Source organism: Pezoporus flaviventris, unplaced genomic scaffold, assembly GCF_033815535.1.
Source record: "Pezoporus flaviventris isolate CSIRO_AGI_PZ_B2104156 unplaced genomic scaffold, CSIRO_AGI_Pfla_v1 ptg000078l, whole genome shotgun sequence".
Taxonomy (NCBI): domain Eukaryota; kingdom Metazoa; phylum Chordata; class Aves; order Psittaciformes; family Psittacidae; genus Pezoporus; species Pezoporus flaviventris.
Genome location: NW_026892626.1, coordinates 15926023 through 15944347, shown reverse-complemented (window position 1 = coordinate 15944347; position 18325 = coordinate 15926023). Strand labels below are relative to the sequence as shown.

At 47.8% G+C, this 18325-nt stretch overlaps 1 protein-coding gene and 1 long non-coding RNA gene across 6 annotated transcripts in view; one reads left to right on the top strand and one right to left on the bottom strand.

Annotated features, from left to right (window-relative positions):
- Positions 1-18325, top strand: part of RNF216 (ring finger protein 216) — a 77654-nt gene that overhangs the window by 22193 nt on the left and 37136 nt on the right. For all 5 annotated transcript variants that reach the window (XM_061473778.1, XM_061473781.1, XM_061473779.1 and 2 more), the window contains exons 6-13: positions 1292-1394; positions 2286-2450; positions 3795-3909; positions 4181-4320; positions 5226-5276; positions 6253-6390; positions 7803-7951; positions 8396-8474. In XM_061473778.1, coding sequence (XP_061329762.1) covers positions 1292-1394; positions 2286-2450; positions 3795-3909; positions 4181-4320; positions 5226-5276; positions 6253-6390; positions 7803-7951; positions 8396-8474 — 940 coding nt within the window. The remainder of the gene's footprint in view (positions 1-1291; positions 1395-2285; positions 2451-3794; positions 3910-4180; positions 4321-5225; positions 5277-6252; positions 6391-7802; positions 7952-8395; positions 8475-18325) is intronic.
- LOC133279642 (uncharacterized) lies at positions 13623-14673 on the bottom strand. Its single transcript, XR_009746937.1, has 2 exons — positions 14569-14673; positions 13623-13824 (listed from the first exon to the last, which is right to left on the bottom strand). It is a non-coding gene; the product is annotated as an uncharacterized LOC133279642 (long non-coding RNA).

The window sequence follows — 18325 nt, the reverse complement described above, 5'->3', positions numbered from 1 at the left end:
CAGTCAAAAGCTTCTGGCTCAATCTGTCAATACCTGATTAACCAGAAAGAAGTGCCTCTGCTTTGAATGTGAAAGCAGGGCTAAAGTAATCATGCCTTGATAGTGGGTTAATGCTTCAAACCAGTCCAGGTTTCTTAATGAGGGACTGATTTCTGACATCAGGAATGTGAATTAGCTGCAATTATGTCCTTGCTGCAGCCTTGCACCTTCTCATTCAACAGGTTTTACAAATGCTAATGCTTGTCCAAGCTCTTTATAAAGCATATTATTCTGCAGCTGGGGAAACTGAGGAACAGATTCTGTTACTTGACCCAGCCAGCACATCACCCGGTAGTGATGGTGGAGAATAAGCAGTGAAAGCCTGCTTCAGACAGCCTCCAGCAAGCTTCCCATTCAAAAGGGCTTCTAAAGTATTTGTGGCTCTCCAGCAATGGGGTATTCTGCTTGTTAGAGTCTTTCCTAAGCCAGAAACTCCATTTACCTGCCAGTTAGGATTGTTTGTGATAGGAGCTCAGGTCTCCTGCCTTCACAGGCTGGTGTGCAGTTGCTTTCAGCAAGTTTTAGTGATCGTTTTCTGAATGCTGTTCTCATTAGAGCACTTTCTAGTGGAAGCTGCAGAATCTGGTGTGATTTCAAGCTTTTATTACAATGAAACCTGTATTCAGAGTACATACTGTATGGTCACACAGTTTAAACGTGTTTCTGTCTCTGCTCTGTTTGGAAGTAGATCAAGACTGGAAGCTCTAATTCCAGTTTGAATCTGTAACCTTTCCTTGAGGAAGGCATCAGCCTTTCCTGGGTTTTGTGAGGGTTTGCATGCTGCTTTTGCCATAGATGCATTTGTGTTAGCTACAGGTTTCAGTTGATGCTGCTGATGCTGGGACTTCTTTCTTGTACGGTCTTCATGTGAATTCCAGAGTAGCAGAAAGTTAGTTAACCTTAACTCTTAGTCCAGGTACCACTTCACATGGGTGGGAGTGAGGAAGGAATCCTGATTGTTCACCTCTGCCATGGAAAAAGATGTAGGTTGGTTAGCAGCTCACCCATACAGGCTTCATGTATATGGATTTAATTGCTGGAAGGCAAATCTCTGCTTTCCCTTTGCAGTCATACAGCCAAACAAACATTCTTTACCTAAGTCTAAGGCATTTGCTTGCAGTTTGCTCCAGTCTAGGACCTCCCTTGGTTCTTACAGGGCAGGCTGGGACTTGCCTGCCCAGCTTCATAATAAGATACTGAAAATCAGACCCTGAGCTCCCAGGCCCTCAAGTAACCCTATTTCTCTTTTCAGGCTTTGTAACTTCCTTCTGGAGAATCCAGATTACCCAAAGAAGGAAGGCAGAGTGGTTTTAAATCCCAGCAGCAGCCTGCTTCCCAGCCAAGATGAGACAAAGGCAAGTGAGAGTATCCTCATCTGCAGCATGCCTCTCGTCCAGTCCATTCAACCTGAGTGGAGCTTGGGATGTCTGCTTTTATTAGTACATATTTGTAGGGTGCCTGGTTGAGCTTTGCTTTCATAGGAAGCCTTTGGGTGCATTTAAGACAGTGTTAAGTAGTGATAGTTGCTTGCAAGATGGCTTCGAAGACTCTCCTGGTTTGTGGTTGCGTAGCTGCACCAAGGCTGCTCTTTAAGACCCTTTGCCCTGCCTGCCTGTCAGCCACCCCATCTGAAGTGTTCATTGTAATCACTGATACAAGAATTCCATGGGGATTCTGTCACATGAAGTAGACTTGGCCCTTGTGCCTCTCCTGTGTGGCCTCGGGCATTGCCCTTCAGCCTGCTTCTTGGTTTTTCTATGGATTCATTTGTTATACAGTCCATTTGACAAAACATTCTCTCTGAGCTGCTTTGAGTGTATCAAAATAGCTGTGTGTGGCCTAAGAGAGAAACACTGAACGGGTATTCAACTCTTTCTACTCTTGGAAGCATCCCTCAACCTCAAGCCAATAAAGATGGCTTTATAGTAACCTAAATGTACCCTCTCTGAGCAGTCTCATGCAGCCATGCACAATGGCTTTAAACTATGTGGTGTGGGTCCTACTAGGAGCAGAGCTGCTGCATGGTGCAGCTCGGGGCAAGTTACCCACACGAGCGCATAGATCAGTAGGCTTCACACCCATGCTGTGCTCTGAGCTGATGCTTAGGTAGATGCTCAGAACTGGGTGCCATGTCACCTGAACTTGGGCTGGTCTTGCAGAAGGTCCTGATAGCTGAAAGAGTGGTTTGTGGTGTCCTCGTGTGTGGTTACAGCAGCCTTCTTACATGTTTTGCATTCTCTCCCTAGGTGCCTAAAGTGGACTACTTTGACTTCTTCAAGCTCGCCCCACTCGATCAGCGGTGCTTTATTCAGGCAGCTGACCTCCTTATGGCAGACTTCAAAATGCTCAGCAGCCAAGACATTAAGTGGGCACTACGTGAACTGAAGGGACACTATGCAATCACACGAAAGGTTCTCCGGCTCAAGTCTCTTTCCATTCCTAGGGTTACCCCTCATCTCTGCAGAGCAGTGCTGTGTCTTTTGCCTCACTGTACCATCTGCTAGCGTGTGGTTATGGGTTTTTTAATGCTCTTCCTTTCCTTTTAAGACGTATTAATCCATTTAGAAGAGACTTGCAAAATATATTGGGCAGACAGGATGCTGCAGGAAGGTTTTACTTCTCTCTGATAGAACTGGCTAGTTGATGGTAGGTGATGCATTAAACTGAGAGGTGTTCCCACACATTGCTGCTGAAGTGTCATATAATTGTCAGTAAAACCTAGACTTTTAGCTAAATCTTCAAACATTTAACGGTTAACTGCTGCTATTAGTTAACTGACTGCATGGAATTGAAAAGAAGTCCCAATTTCCCTGTCCTAGTTCTTTTTATGATGACTTGTGGAATGAGTCCTGTATTAGAATCATAGAATCGTAGAATAGTTAGGGTTGGAAAGGACCTTAAGATCATCCAATTCCAACCCCCCTGCCATGGGCAGGGACACCTCACACTAAACCATGGCACCCAAGGCTCTCTCCAACCTGCCCCTGAACACTGCCAGGGATGGAGCATTCACAACTTCCCTGGGCAACCCATTCCAGTGCCTCAGCACCCTCACAGTAAAGAACTTCCTCCTTATATCCAATCTAAACTTCCCCTGTTTCAGTTTTAACCCGTTACCCCTTGTTCTGTCACTACAGTCCCTAATGAAGAGTCCCTCCCAAGCATTCTTATAAGCCCCCTTCAGATACTAGAAGGCTGCTATGAGGTCTCTTCCCTGTAGAAGAGTGTCAGTGTAATGAAGCTGCAGAGACACTTGGTATATGTATCAGCACACTGAATGTAAATGTGGCTTCAAGCATTTGACTTGGATCTGCTCTGATATCCTCCTCTTGGTGGAGCTTCTTTCTCTGCTATCCAGGTCTTAAACAAAAATCCCTTGTCCCTTCACTTGCTCGATTGAGTATTTGAGCTTCCTTTTTTTAACTGAAAAGCAAAACCCAACAACAACAAAAAAAGCCAACCCGGCTCCATTGCATCAAAGGGGACACCAGATGGAGTTGAAATAGCTTTACACAATAGGTGGTGTGAAGTATCATTCAGCTGGTTTGCATTTATGGAACGATCGCTTTATGAGTACATAATGCGGTAAGGTGAGCAAAGTGAAGAGCTATATTTGCCCCTGTATGGGGTGTCTGGCTTTCCAGTTTTGGATCAGCATCATGCACATGTTTGTACTGTGCTTTGATTTGATGTGAAGTCTGTGGTTTTGCTTTCTTCCGGGAGCACAGGATTTAAGTCTGTCTCTTGTTTTCTAGGCCTTTTCAGATGCTATCAAAAAATGGCAGGAGCTGTCTACCGAAACCAGTGGGAAACGGAAAAGGAAGAAAGAGATGAATCAGTATTCATATATAGACTTCAAATTTGAGCAAGGTAAATAGCAAGTGGTATGTGTTGTGCTCTCCACATCCTTGTGGTAAGCAGAACTGGCTTGCAGCAGAAAGCCCTGTTCTTTAAGAGGGATGCTTTCCCAAAACAGAGATGCTTCTGTCAATGTCTGCCATCAGTTTTGGAGGTATTCCTTAGTACCTCTGCTTGGTACAGTGCTGCTTGAGATGCTGAGTGTGATGCGTGGAAAAAGAAGGATTTAAGCATAGTTCTGGCTGCTCCATCCCATTTCATTGTGCCTTTAACTCTGCTTTAGGGGATGTGAAAATTAAGAAGCGCATGTTCTTCCTGGAGAACAAGAGGCGGCACTGGAGGTCCTATGACAAGTGCTCCCTTCTCCCACTGGTGCTACGGGAGCAGGAATTCTATGAGCAGAAAGTGAAAGAGATGGCAGAGGTGAGTGATAGGAGCTGCTTTGATCTCATGGTGCAAACAACTTCAACTGTTATAAAAGTTTTGGCCCTAAACATGGAAATCTGCCTCTTGGAGCAATTCAGACACTACCTTTGCCCTTTTGCTACCTATTACGTGTATGACTCTTCCCAAATTACTGATTTTTGAAGGAAAAAAAACAAGCACAGAATTTCTTATTTTCTCAACTATACATCTGCTGCTTTTGCAAACCCTGCTCTGGACTTTTATTGGGATGAAGCAGGAAAAGCTCTGCTAACTCCTCCTCTAATTGGTAGCAGGCTTCTCTGCTGCTTTTGAGGCCTTGTAATTGCAGCTCAGTGTTGGTGGTGAATAATGACCAGGCCCAAGGCAGTCTGTCCACTCGCTCTGCCTTCCACAGGTTGGCAGTCCTGTGTCTCCAGGTCATCTTGTTCTGTGCTGAGGGCCGTGTGTTTCAAGGCAGAACACTGCAACACCCACTGTTGTGTTGTCTTCTCCTCTAGTCTGAGGAAAGACTGGATTCACAGCTCTGCACCTGCAGTCCTTTCTTAAAGATCCTTGTCTTTCAGGCAGATGGATAGTGTCTCCTTTTAATCACAAAGCTAATGTTCCTTGGGGCTTTCTCTGGAGGGGTCCATTGGGCGAGATCATCTCTGCCCATGGAAACCTGAACCAGCAGCTCCCCGTAATACAGAATTCAGGTCTTTGTTCCTGATCCTTCGCATCTCCCATCTGTTTTAGCTGAATCATAAATAGCTTAATGGATTGGAAGGATGGGCTGAGTGGTGGTGTAAGCAGACAGGGAGCTTTTTATGGTGGTTTCTAAATCTGAGGTAATGTAAAAGAGCGTAGAAGCTGTAAAATTGCTTTATCTGTGCCATAAATACAGGTGCACGTCTCTCTTACAGCATGCAGACTTCCTCCTTGCGCTGCAGATGAATGAGGAGCAGTATCAGAAGGTCAGTATCTATAATGTAATCCGAGATCAGCATAGATGCTGTTTTACACTACATTCTTCACAGACTCTTTTGGCTTCTGGAACGGAGCTTTCCTGAAGCTGCATTTGTAGTGTGCTGCGTTTGCTGAGCTGGCAGAACCTGCAGTGTGTGTGTCGGCTGGCGTTTAGCAAAGGCAGACAAGAGCTGAGGCCAGCAAGGCAGTATTGATGTGTGTAATGATCTCTAGTAATTCAGTTAGCTGCTGCTTGTATCTTGACTGGCCAGAGCAAACATTGCAATAGAATAGTACCAGGCTTGCCCTTGCTACCACCATTATGGCTGTTTAAAACAGAGATGCTGTTGTTGGAGCTCCGACTCCCACAGGCTTTCCTCATTTGCAGGAAGAACTCTAAAAACCTGAAAATTGGGTCTTTCCCTTTAAGTAAATAGAGAAAAGTTGAGTAGATTACCTTGTCCTTCTCAGTGCCCATTTCCCTTCAAACTTTGGAGATATCAGACCTTTAAAGAAGTGGGCATACTTACTACTTAAGAGGCAATCTTCTTCACCCCTGTAGTGAAGAGGCCAAGACGAGGTCTCTCCAAGCAGATGGGTAAATGTTCTTTGAGAGGGCATTAGATCCAAAGCTTGTTTTTCCCCATAAGAATGGTGGGAATGCTGCTTCCCTGCAATTATACCTTCCTGAACCCAAAGTGCTTCTCTGCCTGTAAGCTAAGAGCTATTAAATACTATGTTTTCTGTGGCTTTTAAGAACCTCTCAAGCAGGACGTGTAGCTATTAAGTTACTTAAAACTGAGTTTCTGGTTGTGCTTAGTGAGTTTTGACAACCAACCAGGGTAACTAATGGAGTGGTGCACATCTGTGGCTCTCTTTAGAATGAATGCTGGCAGTGCTTCTAGCTTGCAGTTGCGTGTGTTTGTATATTGCTATAGCTATTGATGTTCTGATGATGATGCCAATACCTCTTTATGGCTGCAGGATGGGCAGATGATAGAGTGCCGCTGTTGTTACGAGGACTTTGCATTTGAGAAGCTGACTCAGTGTGCAGATGGTCACTTGTTCTGCAAGGAGTGCCTAATTAAGTATGCTCAGGAGGCAGTCTTTGGCTCTGGGAAGGTAAGAATTTCCCACCTGGATGAGGGGAAGATGGGTAAAATGCTGCTGGGAGATCACAGTGCTGTTTGTGTAACGTTGTTGCTTAAATTGGATGTAGAATCATAGAATGGTTTGGGGTGGGAAGGACCTTAAGATCATCCAGTTCCAACCCCCCTCCCATGGGCAGGGACACCTCACACTAAACCATGGCATCCAAGGCTCTCTTCAACCTGGCCTTGAGCACTGCCAGGGATGGAGCATTCACAACTTCCCTGGGCAACCCATCCCAGTGCCTCAGCACCCTCACAGTAAAGAACTTCCTTCTTATATCCAATCTGAACTTCCCCTGTTTTAATTTTTAACCCGTTACCCCTTGTCCTATCACTACAGTCCCTAATGAAGAGTCCCTCCCCAGCATCCCTATAGCCCTCCTTCAGATACTGGAAGGCTGCTATGAGGTCTCCACGCAGCCTTCTCTTCTCCAGGCTGAACAGCCCCAACTTTCTCAGGCTGTCCTCATATGGGAGGTGCTCCAGTCCCTGATCATCCTCGTGGCCTCCTCTGGACTTGTTCCAGCAGTTCCAAGGAAATACTCAAATGGAATTGTGTCCTGAAATCCAAATCCAGCAAGTCAGTCTCTCCATCAAAGTGGGATCTTTGAATAGGATTTCAGTTTTGCCAGCCTCCCTCTTCTGTGCTCACTGCTGAGCAACTGGGATTATGAGGAGAACTTTCCACACTATTCATAGTGACAACAATAACTTGCATTTGTCTGGGTTTTGTTTTCTTTTTAATAAGCCACTCTTTGCACAGAGACCACTCTTGTCTGACTTGGCCCATCTCCTCCTACCTAAGCGTGTTTGTCCTACATAACATCACTGGGTTCCCAACTTAATTTGGGAGTTGTTTCTTCTATGATGCTATGAACTTTCTTAAGCTTTGGTTTAGAAAGCATTTACCCTGGTACTCAGTTGAGCTATAAACAAGTCATGTGCATGCTCCTTTGCCTTGAGATATGAGGATGAAACTACAGGATGCATTTGTAGTCTGGGATCTATATAAACATATAAACTAGCAGCTGTATTTGATGTGACCCTAAAGAATGCAACATGCTGTTTGTGAGCAGAGTGCTAGTTGTCAGCAGAGACCATACAGTAATAACAGGCTGCTGTGTGGCCACAGCGGGCTTTAAGTGAACTGTGATCCCAGCCATCAACACCATCTTCATGCCCAGTGTCTGTTTGAGGCCTGATTTGTTAACTAGTCTTGCTCTTTCCATAAGCAAACCCATTCTCTGGCAATCATGTGCTAACTTAAGCTCTATTCTTTCTAAGCAAGGCTCTGCACTGGTGTGTTTGAAAATGTTCTGGGTACCAAGTCTTGCTCTTTTGCTAGCATCGCCCTGAACCTGAGCTCTCTCCTTCCAACCCTAGTCAGAGCTCAGCTGCATGGAAGGCAGTTGCACGTGTTCATTCCCCACCAGCGAGCTGGAGAAGGTGCTTCCAGAGAACATCCTCAACAAATACTATGAGCGGAAAGCTAAGGAGGAGGTGGCTGCTGCCTGTGCAGATGAGCTTGTCAGGTGAGTGTCCAGCAGAGGAAGCAGACTGCACTTACTGTTGTACAGAACTGTCCCCTGAAACCCTAAATGTATGCTCACTGTGAGATGGGGAGCTTTCAGAGCTGTATTATACATTCAGGCCTCTGCCTGTCCAAATCTCTGTATTCAGGTTGGTCTGCCTTTGACTACGAGCAGATTAAAATTCAATAGACTCATCTCCCTTAAGACTTGCTTGCCAGCTTTGTGCTGATCCTCTAAATTACACGGTCAAAAACAGTGCTGAGCATAAAATGTTTTGACTATGAGTGACTGAAGAAATATGAGCAAAAAAGGCAGTAGTCAGCACATCCTGGTGACAGGCATTTGGTTGGCAGCCTTATTAACTACCACAGAACTCTTTGAATCCCCTTGCAGCAAAGATACCTTTGGCACTCTGCACTGATGGCATCTTCTTTTGGGCTCTAGGTGTCCGTTCTGCAACTTCCCAGCTCTGCTGGACCATGATGTGAAGCGGTTCAGCTGCCCCAATCCCCGCTGCAGAAAGGTAACTGGGGGATATTTGCCATTTGGTCTCTTCTGGAGCATTGGGCAGGAGAGCTGGGAGGACAACCCATGCTTCCTAGGAGCAGGATGTGGCTGCATGGAGCAGCAGTCAAAATGCTGGATCCTACTGCTGTTCTATACAAGTGTGTGGCTGGACAGATGGATTTCAGGGCACTGTTGATAAAGACACCGGTATTCCTTTGTTAGGAAGATGTTGGCTAAAAAAGCTTATGGATGCCATAAGTTGCTGTCTTGCATGTACAGAAATGTTTTAGGTGAGCAGGGAGATGGGTTGCTTAAAAGGCATAAAACCAAATTGTAGTCCTTTATGTAATGAAACTTCTGGAAAATGAGCTGAAACAACCTTACGTGCTGCCCTTGAGAGAATGAGCATCTGCATTTTTCCTCTATGCTGTCACCGAATACAGATTCAGTTGGAAGTGACAAAGAACTTGTTGGAAGAGGGGCGGGAAATACAAGCAAGGCAATATGTTTCCCAGTCTCCTGAATGTACACAGAACCCTGCTCACATCTGGTGCCAGTGAGCCAAGGCTGCACCCTGTCAGTGTTTAGCGCTGAAGCTGCAAGGCGTCTTGCCCAACTTTAGCCACAACAATGAATTCTCATGTGACACCGAGGGAACTGCCTGTCCCCCAGCAGAGACTGCTGCTAATCACTGCAGTTCCTCTCGAGTGCATTAACCTTGTGCTTGTAGCTGCTGCAGCTTCGTGTTCCTGTATCGACTGCTTGCCTGGAGTGGGGAATTAATAGGAAGTCAAATTCTGTTGTCTGGAGAAGGTGAAGTTGCGTTTTGTAGGGACAAATCGAACCTACTTGGGGGGACAAAGCTGCTTACGGCAGATGCACAATTCCATTTGAGATCCCTGATCTCCGCATACGTTTTGCTAACATCTACCTCTAGCATTTGGGGAGGAAACGTCGTTCTGCTGGGTTCCAAGCGTCAGGAGCGAGGAGGTTTGCCAGTCACTAGGTGGCAATGTTGATTCACGTTTAAGTCCTTTTTCCTCGCTGTTCTTGCCAACGAGGAGCTGTTTTCAAGATGTGCCCGTGTCAGCGCCGCAGAACAAAACTCAGGCTTGAAGAACATGAACATTTCCAGGTGCAAAAGTTGCTTTTTTCCCCCTAAAATGTGTAACGCAGCGCAGTAACTGTGGTGAGAAGGGTCAGGACTGAAATGTTCCTTTCCTTCTGGTTTGCTGTTTCATTTCCTTCCTAGTGTGCTGCGTGTCCCCCCTCCTTGGAGGCTTCAGCATTCCAGCGGGCTGGATTTCTGGTTTCCTGGACAGCTTGTGTTGATTCATTAGCTGAAAATCTGCTGAGTAGCTTAGTGCTCTTCTTAGAAATCTTGAATGACTTTAGGATTTGAAGTGGAGGGTGAGGAATTCCGATTGCAGGATGTGGTGTCTCGCAGCATCAGCTGCAGCGGTTCTTTGTGTTCCAGCTATCTTTCCTCTGCCCAGAATGAAGGATTCCAGTTAAGGCTCTTGCTTGCAGGAAACTCTGGCCCTTAGGGAGGAAAGGGCTAATCTAGGGAACTCTACAGAGGTTGGAGAGAATGCATCGGCTTTGCTAGCAGTGCCTCTGATGGATTCGGTGGTGGTGATGACTGAATCTGGAAGGAGTCCCTCTCTGGTTGGAAGGACTGCACTTGCACAGCTGAACCTAAAGTAAGGGGAAGTGTGGAAAGGGAAAGGTCAAAATGTGCCTCTCCTGAAGCCTCAAGGCTCTTCAAGGGTGGGGAGAGGAGGACCAGATGGTGGACCTGTGCTCTTTCTGTGCTCCATCACCTGCATCTTGTGTCTTGCTTTGAGAGTTCATGTTGATACTCTCAGGCTTTCCTCTAAATCTTGCAGAGAAGTTGATTCATATTTGGGCCAGCTATGGATGTATTGTGAAATAAGTGATGGGAACCAGCTGGAAGCCTTCATTTTGGCTGTATATATGTATGCTGGGCTCCATAAGAAGAGGAGTTCTAGGTATACCCATGTCACTGCTTATGATCTCACCTGCAGCTCCAGTCGTTTGCACCTAATGCAGCTAACTGTAGCCAGAGCAATGGGCAGAGCTGCTGTTTGCCTTGTGTGAGTGAAGGGCTGCACAGAGAGCATGCAGATGAGCCTGCACCATCTGCCAGGGCTCCAGCTGTGTGCTGTGAAGTTTGGCTCCCAGTTAGGTGGCCAGGGCTTGAATCATAATATCACAAACAGCAGGGTGGAGGAAAAGCTTAAATTAGCCAAGGAAAAACACTGCCCAAGCTGCTCTATGGATGTGCTCTCTGTGTTTGCAGGCTGAGCTGGTGCTGGGGCAGAGGCAGTGTAGGCTCAGACCTGAGTTTTGAGGTTTTGCTCTCAAACAGGTTCCTGACCATGCACGGAGTCAAGCTTCCTGGTGACAGGGAGGGTTTGCCAGCCTGGTTGGTCAACCTCCATCTTCCCCTGCACAAGGATCCCTGTGTGGAAGCAGCACTTGAATCTCTCACCTCTCATGATGCGTGTTCCTCCTTCTGGTGCTCTGAGAGAGCAAACCAAAGCTGGCACTTGTGTTAAAACCAGGGAAGGCACGTGTTGTGCAGCTCTGGGAAGCAAGCCTGCACTTTTACCCATTGGAGGAAGCACTGTTTCCCATCAGAAAAGGAAGTCCCATCCTTTCAGCTCAACATCCCTCCTCCCGAGACCCCATAGTGTTGATGAAGACAGGGCTTTTGTTCCTGGGCTGCTTGCTGCTATCCCCAGCATTGCTGGTGAAGGGAGATGGTTTCCCCTCTTTGCAGTCTCAGCACAAAGCACTGCAGGGCTTCCAGCCAGGGAAGAGATGGGGAGGTGAAAGCTGCAGTTGCCATGGAAATGATGCATGCAAGGAGCAGAGCTGCCCCTCCGGTGCCACACTCATTCAGGAGCCAGGCCACATTGCAGGGACTTGCATTTCCAAGACTTTTCCTTAAAACTCCTTTGCATAGCATGGGATTTTCATTGTACCATCCTCTGGGCTGGCTGGCTGCAATGAGGTGATGGCTTATGGGGGTGTGGCGCTAAATCACATTGCCCTCACACTGAGAGCATCCCTGAGGTTGTGTGTAGGGACTGGGTTTGTCTGCTGGGCATGTGAAGCGTCCCACTGTTAAGGTGAGCATTGATGTGCCTGTGGCAGATGGATGAAATCTCCATTTCTATGTATTTATTACTTTTCAGGTCAGGTTTCTGACCACAGCCATCCTCGGGTGTGCTTTTAATTTGCAGAACTGAGACTTGGATGTTTTAGGGGACTTCTTTTTAAGCTTCTAGAGTATCTCAGGATTGATTTCAAGGTGCTGGCTAAGACCAGATGCACCCAGCTGCTTTTAACCTTCATTTGCTGTTGGAAACCTGACAGGTTTAAGCTTGTACAGAGCTCTGCCTAGCAAGCTGTGTCTGAACACAGCTTCTCTTAGCAGGGTGCTAACGCTGCATCCACAGCCTATGGTAATAAGCATAAGTCGTGTTGTACAGGTTGCAGCAACTTGGATGCGAGTGGCCTTGCTCAAGTAAATTGCATGATTACAAGGCTTGAAGTTGGAAAAGGAGCTATGGCTGTGGGGGGAACTGCAGTGCCTGTGATCTCTCCGTACCTGGTGTGATAACGGAGCGCGCAGCTGCTTGTGCTTCAGAGGCAGGTAATGAGGCAGCCCCATAGTCCCATTACAAGTGGTTTATAGGGTGCGAGGGGAGATGTTTGTGTAACCAAGTACCCAGCAGCAGGAGATGTGTTCAGGATGACACAGCCTTCTGAGGATGTCATCCAGCACATGCCATAGGGGCCGTTAGTTGCGTGCTAGAGGCTGGCCTGCGGCTCCGCTGCCTGACTCCAGACGTGCCATGGTTTTCAGCTTAAACGATACCAAGATTTGTCAGTGGCAGGGTGAGTGTGCAACATAGAATCATGGAATGGTTAGGGTTGGAAAGGACCTTAAGGTCATCAAGTTCCAGCCCCCCTGCCACGGGCAGGGACACCTCACACTGAACCGTATCACCCAAGGCCTCGTCCAACCTGGTCTTGAACCCTGCCAGGGTGGAGCATTCACAACCTCCCTGGGCATAGAAACAAAAAAATAGCTCTGGTTGGAGAAACTGAGCTTGTCCAAAATGCCTGAGAGTAGGATGAGCATGTGGAGAATTACTTAATTCTCCTTGTTTTGCAACATGTTTTCCCAGCTGTTGGAGTCTGCTGTCTCATTCAGCTTCCTGACAGCAGAGCAAACATTTTGAAGGTCCCATGGCCCCGTCTCATTCTCTTGTCAGCCATTCCTGTTGCTCTTCTCTCTATGCTTTTCCTGGAGCTATTTATTTGCATTTAATTGTCACTTAGAGCTTAACCCTGCAGCTTTAGTGGCGAGCAGAGCCAAAGGGGGCACTTGCTTATAGAATCATAGAATAGTTAGGGTTGGAAAGAACCTTATGATCATCCAGTTCCAACCCCCCTGCCATGGGCAGGGACACCTCGCTCTAAAGCATGCCACTCAGGCCAGACCCGTCATTTCCTTCTGATGGCAACAACCTCAAGGCCCAACTCTGGTGTTTAAACTCCCGTTGGAATTGTGGCTGTGTGAATGCAGCTTAGCCGAATTTACCGGGATGAGGAAGAAAGGGGAATGTGGCTTGGCATCAGCGCATCTTACTGGGCATAGAGCACTTGCGCCTGTGTATGCTTTCACCTGGAGGCCTGTCTCCTGCTTGTCCATGCCAGCAGAGCAGTCTAACCCATCGCTTCATGGTTCTACCATCTCCCCCCTCGGCACTGCATCCCTAAACCCTCCTGCTCCAGCACTCTCAGCCTTCCCCTCCAGCTCAGCGCCTGTTGAACGCAGCGGCGCGCATGGGAGCGCGCTGCGCTCTGCTGCTGCCAAACCCACAACAAATGGCAAGTTTCCGTCTGTCATCCCGGCTCCCAGGCTGGGCAGCCCGTGTTCATTTTTCTTCCTTAAAAGGCCATTGCATCTCCTCGTCTGCAGCCGTTGCTCTGCGCCGCAGGCAGGGCGAGCGGCGACGCTAGCGCGCAGCGCTGCGCATCCACGCATCGCGCCTCAAAGGGATCAGCAGGAGGGAGGGACCGAGGCCGAAGGTGGGGTTGAGGTGACTGTAGGCAGCAGGTAACGCCCCCTGATAGGGTTTTATTGCTAAATCCTAAAGGAAGAGAGATAACAGGAGAGTTCTGGTGCAGCAAAGCCTTAAAAGTCCGGTCCCATGCAGGAAGGATATGTGTGCGCTAAGCCACGCAGTGCGTCCCATCGAGGGTGTAGGGTCAAAGTTGGAAGGGGAGTGCTGAGAGTCAGGAGGTCTCCTCCTCGTCAGCTTTATCTTGATGGGGGGAGCAAGGGAAAGCCACGTGTCAGGGGTTCTCCTTGCTTCCTTAGAGGCTGGATGGTGCATAATCATACCCTTGATCCCTGGTTGTGAGGGAGCACCCAGGAAAGCCAGAGAGAGGGAAACAATGGCCCGTATGTTGCTTTTAGGTGTATGCATGGTCTGGGCTAGGAGTAGTACAAGAATTGAGTGGTGCCAGCAGCAGCTTGCTCCTAAATGCACCTTTCCAGAAAGGAGGCACAATGATCAGCCCCAAATCACTCCTTGCCTTAGCTGTGTACCTGCCACCCTTCCTCAGGACACATAAGAAGGGGCAGTAGGAGCCCCGAGAATACCTCACCTGGAAAAGAGGGCAGGAGTGGGCTGGATTTAATTGCTATGGTGGAGTGGAGAGGCTCCATCAGTGGGAGCTCAGGTGGTGCTGCTGCTTTTACAAGGTCAAGTCTATTTATGCAGTGGTATGTGGAAATGCTTCGCTTGATAAATGAGTCTGACAGAGGAGAGGGCAAAGCCCAGCCTGGAAATGGACCTGAGGAAAGAGGTCAGCTTAAATGGGGTGTCTGTCTTTTAGAGGGTAAAAAAAGCTGCTGAAAACAAGAGCTCAACCTAGTCCCTTTAAAAATAGACCACGTAAGTCAGTGCAATTGCAAGCAACAAAGCTTACTCCTGTGCTTTCTTTCTGCCTTATATAGCAATATTCATTCAGGGAAAAAAGCAATTCTCTGACTGTTCCCTGACCACTGAATACCTCTGTGTCAGGTCCATAAGAGGCAGCAGCTCTGTCTTCCCTCTGTAGCTTTGTCCTTTGCCGAGGACGGGTCTAGAGGTGACAAGCTGAGCACAGCTTCACATGGGGATGGAAGCTTCACCCTCAGCAGTCTTGTCTCAACCTCTCTCCCTGCACACAGCCTGCAACCATTTAGGCAAAGGAGCCACTGGGAGCAGCTGCAAACCTGTAGTGGTCAGTATCAGGACAGTGTCTTTGGGGATAAACTGATGGGCATCACAAGGGGTTGGATGAGAGCAGCCTGGGCCGGTGGTGCCAGGGTTGAAAGGTATTCGGATGCCCTGAATGTGGCAAAGTGATCCCATAGCCACGTTGCTGGGGTTGGAAGGACCCTGGAGCAGAGGCTGAGACTTGCTGCAGGCTGAGATGAGCTTTAAGCTTTGCCTTTTCCTGCTAGATCCCTTTGAAAGAGCAAGGGAGGAGAGGTGTTCTTCCATTTCATGCATTAAACAAGAGGAAGTAATATAACGTGATGACCCCAACATCAGGGAGAGACCCTAAATCTCTGTATGGACCAGCGTGCTCAGATTGCGTGATTGGTTTTAAGCAGGGAGGTAACTGACCCTGGGTTGCTTGCCTGTCTTCACAATAGGATGTGATGCCACTGAGCTGTTGTGGGAGCTCTCTGCACTTAAGGTTAAAACCCTGCCCAGTGCTACTCGTGTTTGCAGAGCACCAGAGCAGGGTTATCACTTTGCTGCTGCAGTGGGAATGGAGGTTGGAGAGGATGGAAACAAGGCCGTTCCCAAGCTAAATTAAAAACATTGTTCTGCCCTTACTCAAGAAGCTCCCTCTTCCCTCTCTTTCCTCCCCCTCACATTCCTGGCGTAGTAATCACTGCTCTCTAACCTCAGCTTCATCTGCCGCAGGCTCACCACTTGAGAAACGCAGTTAAACCCCCCCTGGCTCTGCATACACCTCTTCTTGCTGTACCTCGGTGCTTCCAGGGCCCTCGTCTTTGGAGGGGTCTGAGTCAGCAGCAGAGGTTTTGAGCTGTATTGTGTCAGGGCAGCTGATGACTGTGCTCTCTGTGCCAGGGCCCTGAGCTGGCCTAACCTGGCATGTGCAATGCAAGGAGGTGTTTTGCTTCTCCTTTCTGTTTGCACATAAACAGATCGGAGCAGATGACACAGTCATCAGACTTCCTGAGCTAACAGGAGGCTGCTGCAGATGATGTCCGTTTTGGAGGCTGTCAGTAGAGTTTGTTTCCTAATTTGGTCACAGTGTGCTCAGGGCTGCTCTCCTTTTCTTTTCCTCTTTTAAAGCACCCATCCTCTTTATATCATTGTCCTGGAGGGGAAGCTGTGTGCAGCAGAGAACCTCCAGCTCCTCTCACTTCCTCTCTGCAGAGGAAGTGAGACTTGAAAGGTCTCTTTGAAAAGCAGTGCAGTTCTGAAGCTCATCTTCCCATTCTGATTTCCTCCTTTGCCGCTCTCTCATGAGCTCATCTCGACGAACTTGGCTTTTTATCCCTCTGGGTGGTCACCTGAGCGAGCCCTTTGTGCTGGGGGACTTCTCTTCAGGGGCAGAGTGAGCTGTGCTGCTGTTAAATAGTAACATTGATAAGGTGATCTATTGGTATATGTATTGCAGGAAGTAGATACGTGTGTGATTTCAGCTAATGGAAAGAGAATGAGTTCAGTTTCAGTTCATACATCATCACTAACCTGGTAGCGTGTAGGAAACTGTAAATGCCATCAATGGGAGAGAAATAGTAAGGCTGGTCAGCTCTGCTGAAAGACATTTAAAAGTTAGCTCCTGTGTCTTAAAAGTCATGGAATGGTTTGGGTTCGAAGGGACCTTAAAGCTCATCCAGTTCCAACCCCTGCCACAGACAGGGACACCTTCCACTAGAGCAGCTTGCTCCAAGCCCCATCCAACCTGGCCTTAAACACAAACTAGGGATTGCCAGTCCCTGGAAGAGGTCTGCTTTTCCATGCTGAACCACAATCAGCCCTAAAGAAATCACTTTCCTGGAGTGCAGGAGGCAGTTTAGCCCTTCCACTCTCAATGTGTGTTTTCATTCAGCAGCAGGAACAGCTGAGGAATCGACGCCAAACCTGTAGGTCTCTATTGCGTTATTTCTCTGCTGGACTTAGCAGAAGGAAGGGGAAAAAGCATTTCCAGGTGATGCAGTTGAGGATGCAGCTTTATTCTGTGTGGTCAGGAGGCTCGTGTGCCTTATGTGGTGGTGGAGGTACTGCTGTCACAGGAGCTGCTGACTCTGGACAAGACTCCCTGGCCTTGGAGATGCTGGGTTACCTATGGAAATCCAGCACTGCTTTAGGTTCAGAGTGCATGTCATAAACAGCTTGAGCAGAGCCTCAGGTTAAGGTGCACCCAGAGCAGCCTGATTACTGGTATTAAAGGTTTGCCTGTAGATGGGCAGGTATGGGCTGGTCTCTGGAGAGGGGAAACCACTATGTGTCATGTGTGGAATGCCAGGTTAGCACTGACCTCTGAAACATGAGTAACAGAGAAATGGGCACATGAAGTGGTGAGGCAGCAGGATGAGGGAGGGGGAAGGGAAGGTGAAACACAAGTTTTCTTCTAATTTAGTCAAAACCATCTCTGTGTGTCATTCTTATTTGCATGTTATCTTCTAATTAGCCCTGACTGACTCATCCACTGCTTCCACCTGAAAGGAACGGTATGTTTTTGAAGCCTATGGTTTCTAATCTCAGTAGGCCAGCATTTCTTCTTCTCCTCCTCCTCCTCCCTCCCCTTCCTGTGCCCCCCAAAAAGCATTCTCTTACTGCTTTTAACCTTCAAGCCTCTTTTTTCCTGTTCTTTCTGTTACTACTCTTGCATTATTAATGGGACTGTAGCAGTTCAGCCAGAACACTGACATTACCGATTACTACTCGCAGCAGAGGAGCGAGGAGCAAGGTAGAAACTGGGTCAGGAAATGTTGTCATAAAATGATAGCATCAGAACTGGGGAGCAGAGCTCTCTGTGAGCAGGTTTGCATTGGAAATGACCTCCTTCACCCAGTAGCATACCTGAGCGCATCCCCCATGCGCTGCTTTGCTGCTTGCAGATGGGAAGATCATCTCACACACAGAGAGGTTAATAACGGACCTGTAATTTCCAGGAGCAGAGGAATGGAGTGATAGGTTGTGTTCTGCTTGGTAAAGCTTTGAGCATCACAGAATTCATGGGCTCTTCATTGCTGGTGCTGGAGTAGGAAGCCCCTTCCCCTGTTGGTGTCAAAAGGCTGAGGAAGCAGAAGTGGCTGCATTTACTTGTGCACTCAGTGAGAGCCTGTCGCACTCGATGCACTCGGATTGTCCTTGGTGGTACCAAGGGCATCCTATAGGAGCAAACAGCTCTCCACACTCCATGTAAGCGAATATGACTGCTGTGGAATCAGAACAAGAATGTTATTTTGGGGATGCAGCAATTAACCTGTGAATCCTGGGCTGCTGTAAACATAAGAAATTGCCTGTTTCTGGTTAATGGAGCTGTGCCTCGTCATTCAATTGGACACAGCATCCGCTCGGGGATTTGGCATCCCTTGGAGGCCTTGTGTGAACAGTTGTGCTGTCATGTTAGCTTGCTTCTTGAGAGGGGGCAAGTGTGAAAAGGGAAGTGTCATTTACTGTAAAATGTAGCAGCTCCTATGGGAAGTGACAGTTAGAGAAAGTTATATCCTCAAATGCATGCTGTTGTCTTTAAAATAGCTAAAACAGCTAAAATGCATAGGTC